The sequence below is a fragment of the Pterocles gutturalis genome, unplaced genomic scaffold (genome assembly GCF_000699245.1).
Source record: "Pterocles gutturalis isolate BGI_N339 unplaced genomic scaffold, ASM69924v1 scaffold21528, whole genome shotgun sequence".
In the NCBI taxonomy this organism is placed as follows: domain Eukaryota; kingdom Metazoa; phylum Chordata; class Aves; order Pterocliformes; family Pteroclidae; genus Pterocles; species Pterocles gutturalis.
Window position 1 is genome coordinate 50,533 of NW_010118625.1, and position 9,091 is coordinate 59,623.

The 9,091-nt window shown below is 50.0% G+C and overlaps 1 protein-coding gene across 1 annotated transcript; it reads right to left on the bottom strand.

Annotated features, from left to right (window-relative positions):
- Positions 1–721: 721 nt before the first annotated feature.
- On the bottom strand, positions 722–7,095 carry LOC104463823 (DEP domain-containing mTOR-interacting protein-like). Its single transcript, XM_010076303.1, has 7 exons — positions 6,920–7,095; positions 5,424–5,602; positions 4,608–4,793; positions 4,096–4,236; positions 3,792–3,862; positions 2,265–2,369; positions 722–920 (listed from the first exon to the last, which is right to left on the bottom strand). Exons 1-7 carry the CDS (start codon positions 7,093–7,095, stop codon positions 795–797), a joined length of 984 nt encoding a protein of 327 aa, XP_010074605.1. The 3' UTR covers positions 722–794.
- Positions 7,096–9,091: the final 1,996 nt, after the last annotated feature.

A 9,091-nucleotide genomic window follows, 5' to 3' on the forward strand; every position in this document is an offset into this window, starting at 1 on the left:
CACCATTCAGGGTCTCTCCTTTCCCCCACTGCTCCCATCACTGGGCTGGCAGCAGCCTGTGACCTCTGGGACCTCTGCCTGGCTCCGTGTCAAGAGGAAGCTGGTTAATGAATTTAGCCATTATTAGGGGGTGGGGGCACAAAAAGCATCATCAGGGAAGTCTCACCTGTTCAAGAAATGCAAGAAACATTTCAAAAAACTGGGAAGAGCACCCAGTCCTGGCTGTGAGCGTGGCTAAGCCAAGGGGGTAGCAGGAGCCTCAGACTTTCTTTACAAGGAAGCACGCATCACTGTGTTCATTTCCTTATTTTTTTGACAGAGCTGATGGCACGGCTTATTGAGCCATCTGGAAAGGACGTTGCATTCCTGGTAGACTGCACAGACAACTCAGGGGAGCTCAGACGTGCTCACTTGGTACCAAACCTCTTGCTGCTTACCAGCCTGTACCCCCTGCCTTGCAGCCTGGCTGGGGGAATGCTTGGTCTGAGCCTGGCTTTCATGTTCTAAAGTTTGGTTTCATGTTCTAAGGTTTGTTTTTCTGATGTGCTAAACTCTCCCACTAGCATTAAAAAGGAGCTGCAAGAGTCTGGACCCACCCAAGCTCGGGTGAAGCCAAATATCTCAACACCATCAAAATCCAAGACTTGTCCATTGGAATGTATTTATTTGAAAATATATTAAAATGCCTGGCTAGCATGTCAGAGTGAAAGGTCAAACTTGGTCCCTCCCCATGGTCCATCCTGGCTTGGCAGTGTCCTGCCTTTCCAGACACCAGCGGGATGAGGCTCCTTGGCTCATTCAATGGCTTCCATCACTTCCATCACGAGGGTTCGTGGTCCTGTCATGATGAGGCTGCTGATGGTCTGATAGTCCAGGTGCAGAACGTACATCCCATTCACTGAGAAAACAAACTGGCACACCTGCAAGGAGAGGAAGGGCAGGTTACCTTCGGCCGATGTCTTCATGGCAACTTCTGCCCAGGACTGACCAGAGCCAGAGGCTGCAACACAAATAACTTGCTGCAAAACCCTGCAAACCCTAAAGCATTACCACTCTGTAAGCTACACTAATAACCAGTGTGCTGTGATCACTGTGTCATAAAAAAGGGACCAAAGGGATTTAGACTGTGAGCTAACAGAGAAAAAAAAGACTCATTTATGAGCAGTGGTTCGTTTCAGAGATGGAAGTGAGGCACAATATTAACACCTAGCAATTTGGTAGCAAATGAGATTAGGTAAGGAGAAATTAACTGGGCTCTCGAGTAAATGAAACAAATTCATCCATCCCCTTCCAATCCTGCCTGAAGCAAACACGGAGTCAGAGTCTGCCTCTGAAGCATCCCATTATTTCAATTATCCCTGTGACTTTAGACTTAAATCAGCTTGTGGAAATTACTCCCTTGCTGCTGGGGTTTTGCAGGGAACTGTGAAACTCAACATTTCTTTCATTCACACCTAAAACTCCACACACAAACCCCAGGCATGGCTGGGTCTGGAATGAGTTTCAAGACATCAGTTCATTTCACCTGAGCTGGGAATACTGGAAGTTACTGGATGAATCAAATCAAGGCATCTGTCTAAGGTTATTAAGCTTTCATGCACATGGAAAATAGTTCCATGCAGAACTACATTGTCAACAGCAGAGAAACACAAAATGTGTTACATCTCAGGAGCTGTAAGAACAAGTGATTCAGGATAAAGCTCTGCCCCTGCCTGCTTCACTGGGGTCATATACAGTTACTGGAGCTGAACTGGGAATTCTCTGCTTTGTTTTTAGTAGCTCAAACAGAGTTTCAACAACTCCAAAGTCTACCCCAGGTACAGCTTAGACTTGACAGAGTTTTGTTTTATGTTTTTAGCCGCCCACAGCCCCTCTGCTGCCCGTGGAAAAGGCAAATCCGCTGCTGTGCAGCCACACACGCTGCAGTTTGCCTGCAGACAGCATCCTGCCCTCCGCCTGCAGACAGCATCCTGCCCTCCGCCTGCAGACAGCATCCTGCCCTCCGCCTGCAGACAGCATCCTGCCCTCCGCCTCTCCATCCTGCCCTCCGCCTGCAGACAGCATCCTGCCCTCCGCCTCTCCATCCTGCCCTCCGCCTCTCCATCCTGCCACCGCTGCCTGTGCCAGCTCCACCGGGCTGATCCCCCCGTCGGGCTGATCCCCACGGCAGGAGGGGGGATTATCACCAAGGATATGTTCAGCCCAAAAAGCTCAAGCAGGACAGCAGCACTGCCTCCTGTTCAATCACCACGAGTGAGAAGTACCTTCATCCCTGCAGCTGCAGCGGGTCCTCCTGGGTCCACTGCCTGGATGTGGCAAGGTCTTCCTCCTCGGACCACGAACCCCCAGCCCACTGCATCCCCCACAATCTACAAGCAGAACAAAAGGGGTTTAAAAACCAAGGAACGGGCTGGATAGAGGAGATGCAACAGCTCCTAGTGAGGTGGAGAGCTCTGCCAGGGTGGGAGAGAAAGGGCTGAGCACCAGGTGAGACGCAGAACGACAGATGAATTGCTCTCTGCAAAGCTGCGTTCTGATTAACATTCCCTGCCAGCAAGTGCAGAAGAGTGAAGCACAGGCAGCATGAAGTTGCAGTGAAGGCATGCACCAAGAGCGTGTTGAGAACGTTTCCAGAGCAGGAACGTGGTGCCTTTCCGCTGGCACAGAAGAGCGTTTCCAGGCTGGAATAGCCACTCTCAGCTTTTCCCACTGATCTCAGCCTGTCACAGCAGCTTGCTGTCATACTGCGGCCATCTGATGCGTCTAAAAGAGAAAAGGAATTCCCAAAGGACTTTGCACATTACCCATATAAATAAATAGCAGCAACTGCACAGCTAAGCAGAAGGAAACGAGCCGTGAAAGGCCCAGGCTGGCAGAGTTGAAGGGCAGGGCAAGAGCATTCAGGAGGAGAATGAACAGCACGTCCTTATACATGCCACACTAATCACCGGGTTTATTTTTCTTGCTCCTTCCCAGCAATTTCTACAGTGCAGTTAACCTGAGAACCCGATCCACAGCTCTTCTTTAACCCCCCCTTGTGTCAAACCAGTATGGCCAGACAGCCCTCACGCTTCCTAAACCGGCCACCGTGAGATTCCCCATCTCAAAGGTGGGCAGAAAAGGGCTGAGAAGTTTTACACAAAAATAAACAAGCACAATAGGATCTGCAGGGCAGGAAAAGTCTTGCAGCACTCACACCCAGCACCCGCCAGCCCTGCCTTGACCGGTCCTACAGCTTTAGCAATAATTAGAAAAGCAAAAGCTCAAAACTCAGGTTGCCTGCAGCACCCTGGGGATTTTGCAGTGGGTTTATTTTGTGCATGGAAGAAGCCCATCGTAAGAAGAGCAAGAGTGGCCCTCAGATGGTCCCCGGTTAGTGCTGCTCCATGGGATGCTGATGGATCACATCAAGGTCTGAGCTGCAGCAGGAACCCGAAAGATGGATAAAGCCGTGCACAAATCCATGTGACACACCAGGGCAGTGTCAACGTCTCAGCTGTCACAAGATTTACCAATTCTACAGTTTGTATAGAGCTGGATGAAACATAAAGGGGAGTTTTTCTGTCCATGAAACGTTCTCTTTCCTTATCTACCCCTTTGATACACATTAAACAGAGGCTGTGCACATCTGCACCCACAAGAACATCTGAAGCCACTGACCCACTAAGAAAGAGCCGTGATGATGTGACATGTAATGGAAGTTTCAACACACAGAGGTCAGAGCGGCAGACAGAGAGCAGCCAGAGAGCTCAGGGCTGTTGGATCAGCAATCATTCCCTGCGGTCACTTACGGTGAGCGTTTTCTTGACATAGGGAGCCCCAGGGGACAGGAGCTCTTCATTGGTGACAGGTCTCTTCAACACTAGAGCAGAAGGTGACAGATCCTATCAGAATCGAGGGTTTCATACAGCAAAGAGCATAACGAGGCAGCCTGGGGATTCCCATGGGCTGCAGAACAGACGTGAGAACCAGCCACGGTTACTGCACACAGAAATCTTGGCATTCCCCCCAGTGTTCTTCAAAACACTTGCACAACTTTTCAAACCAAGCCCCAGAGGCGAGGCTGACCCTCGGAAGCAATGCAGGAGCCCAGACCTGATTTGGGGTTGCACTCGGCCACGGGTGGGAACACCAGCATCGGAGTAGGGCTGAAGTAGGGGTTGGAGTTTCCAGAGAGGGAAGTGATGCTGCTCCTTCGAACCGCTGAGACAATTTTGATCTCCTTGTTGGTCTGGACTGAAAGAGACAGAAATAACAATTAACCCCAGGAAGGAACAGACTATTTTAAAATAATAAACTTCCCCCAAGAAGCCCGACCCACATCTGAAAGGTAAGCATGCACTAAAGGTGGCATTGGAGCTTAGAAAGAATAAAAAAATAAATAATAATAATAAAACTAGCTTCAAACAAAGATCAAGCGCTGAGCTGATGGTAAGTTAAGTTACTTTCCTGAGATGAGGAGCTGTCACCGCCTGGTGACATCCACCACAAACCAGTGGGATGGGTGGTTACTTCATGGGATGCCTGGAGGAACACCCTCAGCTCTGGGATGCTCTGGTGTCACAAGTCTTGCTTTCACACCCCTCCAGAAATCCATCCCCGGTTACCAGAGAGAAAGCTGGTGTTGCCTGGGTCCGGGTTGAGCTTGCGAAGGCAGAAGGGGCTGTCTGGGCTCTCGGACAGGGAGCGAGAAGAGTTCTCGTTGAGTAACTCTGTGAGACGGCGCCTCCGTCGAAAGTTGGTCCAGAATTGGTAGAGGATGTCACTGTCAAAGAAGTGATGCCTGTTGGAGACTGGGAGAGAACAGGGGAGGAGGGAGATGCTGAGGGGCTGCAAAAAAAAAATATAGCAAATATACTGAGGGACCCAGATGAATAGTTTTTAATGCCTTTGTGTTCTACTGCAGTTTTTCTGACTGTTTGAGAGTGCTACCTGCAGGGAAGGTGGAACAGCAGGGCCACCTCCCCAAGGGATGCCATCTCCCAGGGGTGCACCATCGAGTCACAAACACACTGTCCCTGTCCCAAGACACTCAGAGGACACCCTGCTTTCTGATTTGAAAGTTTAATTCCTGCAGATGGTTGCGATCTCCAGCCAAGCGGAGCTGAACACAACACCCTCCCAATCCAGCTCTCCCAGCCCAGGGGTGGATCCCAGCCCTGCAGCCGGAGGCTTTGAAGAACTGAAGAGCAACAGCTCAGATTTCAGCTCAAAGCAAAGCCTTTGTGGGTGGTGGAAGGTTGCTCCGATTTCAAAGGTCACCAGCTCCAAACATAGAACTAAAAGGCCCCATTGCCATCTCCAAGTGGGCACTTGACCAGCACTTGTTGCACGACATGAATGGGGAATAGTTCCTAGCCCAGCCTTGACAACCACGCTCATCTCTTGCTTTCCACCCCGGCTCCATCCGGACCCTCGCTCACCATGCTGAATGATCCCGTGCTCCAGCAGCGCCCGGCCCAGCTCCACCGCTTCCTTTCGGTTCTCTGCTTCTCCCTCCTGAACGAGCCAGTCGACCATCTCGCAGCCCAGGAAAGTCCTCTGGTATTTCACCGAATTCTCCTCTCTCACCTTCAGGATGGACTCTTCCGTGCTCACCAGCCTGGCACAGAGGTGGGACAGGGCTCCCGTGATGCCCCATAACCCTGCCGTCCCACGCGGGAGCTGCAGCCCGCCCAAGCAAGGACAAGAGAAGAGGGCAAAGCATCGCAGCCAAAACATCGCTGCCTGGGAGCAGCGGGAAGGGAGGGAAAAATGCAGAGCTGCAGCCGGGCAGCTCAGTATATCTTCATCGTGGTAGAGAAAGCAGCTTCAGCAGAATCAGTTCAGCTGCAACCTTGGCTAAAGACTGCAGGGGAAAGCCAAGCAAGCAACCAAATGCAGGCGACAAGCGGCAGATAGTCCAAACTGACGGAGAAAGTGTATTTCAGCAAACACATATGTTCAGTTTGCAGCATGTGCGAGAGCTAAATCCAGTGCCTCCACGAGAGGGTGCAGCGGGCTCGGCCGTGAGATGCGCTGGATGCTCTGCCCGGTCCCAGAGCAAAAGCAAAGGAGAAGGGATGCAGGGGAGACACCCGAAATCACCGCCCTCCCGGCCAAAGGACTTCTCCCTCAGTGCCAGTCTGTGAATCTGACTGCCAGGGATGGAGAGGATGTGAAGAGGCTGTTAAAGGAAACAGGTCCAGAAGGTGGTCTGTGCTTCAACCCCATCTAACAAAAAGATTTTTGAGATATCTGGGAAGATGTCTTGGATTTAGAACCAGAAACAACCAGCAAACAACAAAGAAAACTAAACACTTGGAGGTGGAAGGAATTTTCTTTACTATCTGAAAATTAATTTTTCTATTACAAATTTTGCAAGTAGGCTAAGCAAGGTGCAGGGATCCAGGTCTAAGAGGGTCCCAAAGATCCTGTACCCTGATGATTTTGGTGGGACATATATATGTGCTAATAGGTGAGTATATATACACACATACCTATATACCTATATATATATACACATAGGTATGTGTGTGTATATATATATAATATATACCTAATAGTGCTGGTGGAAGCAGCTCACCCAGGGAGGCTGGGGGAGTGCTGGGAAGGGCCACTGGCTGTCCCCCCCCCCAGAAGCACTCAATTTGCTGGCTGGACCCCAACACCTCCCCGTACCAGATCCCAGAACCTGCACTTGGGTGGGAGCCCTCGAAAGCATCCACAGGTTCAGAGCACAGCCCCTGTCCCAGCCCCAAAGAGGTTGTCCTGCGGCTGCGACAGGGCTCAGGAAACAGCATTTCCCAATTCCACAGCATGGGATAAAGCGAAGGAAAAGCCTGCTGCAGCCGTGGTCCCAGCTGTAGAGCATCCTCCGCAAGCGCAGCCAGCGGACCCACTTGCTGAGGGGTGTTTTGCAGGGGGAGGACTCACGTACTTCTCATAAAGGCTCTGCCCTCTCACGAACACCTTCACGTCCTTGCTGAGAGGGAAGGTCCCATCGTCCTTGCGGAAGCGGTACAACAGCTTGGCATCCTTGTAGTCCGAGTGCTCGTCACAGACTGAAAGCAGTTCGGGGAGGGAGGTCAGGGCGGTGGATGGCTGTTGGTCCATACGGGACAGACAGAGCTGCACGGAGCACAGGCTCAGCAGGGTCTGAGCCTTCTGACCTTATCTCTGGGTTAAAAGCTATGGGGGCTGCGTGGGGTGTCCTTCTCTGTGCCCCCTGTACCACCCAGCAACCAGCATCCGAGCCTCCTGTCCCCAGATTAGATGTTTATGAACGTCTGCAGCCTGGGTTGGTGGGGAGGTCAGTCCTACCGAACAGACCTCGGGAAAGCTTGAGTCTACATTTTGATCCAGACACTAAAATGTTCATTAGAACAAGCTTGGAAGTTTTTTGGTTTGATTTGTTTGTTTTGGTTTTTTTTTCCCTCCCCCCGTTTGTTTTCAGTTTGTTTGGTTTTTAAACATTAAACATTTATGTTTTGGTTTAGACTAAAAGAAAACAAACAGAATTGTCTCAACCAGCTATTTTTAGAAAGCTACTGCCACACGTAAGTAGACTTTGAGGACAGGGGGGGAAAAACCAACCTGCTGCATCCAAAACCCCATGAAATCCCCTCTGTCCCTGTCAAAAATACTTATAAGCTAAAATGTATGACACCAACTTTTCCACACCATTTTGTGCCAACTCTGACCAATTCATTTACATGAGAAATTTTTCTTCAAAGCCAGGTGCATACAACTGGAATATCCCATGGATATGAAAAGCCTCAGCTTCGTATTGATCTTGAGGATGAGCACGCAGTCTGTAAATGCCTGGCTGTCCAGTGCCTCCAGCATTTAGCAGGTAAATATTTGGGATACAGCTTTGAGATAAACTTGCCTGCAGCAGATTCCTAGACAATATCAGGATGCTAAAGCCCCAGACTCATGAACCAAGAAGGCAGGTCAAGAAGATTGCTTTAAAAGGGGAAAGTTTGCATCTTAACAATGCCAAGGAGCAACAATTCAGACGTCATTGCCATCGGGAATTGAACATTAAACCTTACAGGACCGCGCCCATAGAAAAACAAAAGTTTTTTTGCTGTTTGAAGACCAATTTAAATGTGTTTCCAGCATGTAACAGAATAGAGCTCAAACCACATCAGACCATTAAGAGGCAGCACAGACAATGATCTCCATGAGATAATTACCATCTTCTGGATCCCGGCAGAGAAGAGGGCAAACAGCTTAGACAGCCCATCGCAAAGCACTCAGCACAGAGCTGCGGTGAGCAGGCAGCCCCGTTGCCACACGACTAATGAAAATTGATGGTTGTAAGGAAAGTTGGAAAGTCAGCTTCTGTGTCCTGCCAGGAACTATCACAGAAGCAGGAGGGAGAGGTCCGCGATAAGCCAGCAAACCAGCGCTGGTACCCAGTGCTGCACAGGTTTAATTCACTAATGGATTTATTTGAAGCTGTTGGCTGGAGAGATGGAAAAATAATCAGTTTTAAGTGTTAATGGTTAACTGAGATCTCACTGCTTCAGCTTTATGCTTTCGTGATAAAGCACAGCAGCAGAGTTTATTTTTATTCAAGGCAGCTTAATGTAAAGGGCGTTAACCTCAGCGAGTAGCAGATGGGAGCAGAGGGTGTTTGCATCGCAGTGGTCAAAGGGAGCTGCTTCGGGACCCTGGAGAAGAGGAGGGAAGAGAGGGCTGGAAGTCGTGTGGCTGTCACCTGCTTCCATCCCCTGTGCTGCATCCCTCATGACAAACTGCCACCAAACTCCAGGTTCCTCCGTCTAATGTCCCAAAGACTTGGGAGCAAGAGACCCTTCCCACTGAGGGCAGGGGTCTCCCAACCCTGCTTGAAAATCCAGGACTTTTGGTCCTGATTTGGCCCAAAAATCACATGGAGGGAAGCAGCTCTTTGCTGATAAAGGACTCTTTTCCCCGTGTTATCTCGGGACCGAGGACTGGACCTTGGGGGTTGCTCTGCAGCTCAGGGACAGGCACAGACCAGAGTACATGGCCTGAGTTCATCCAAAACTGCTGAAACTTCCAAATAATTTTTAAAAATAGCAAAGCTTGATACTAAAACTGGGCTTGAGCACCAAGCTGC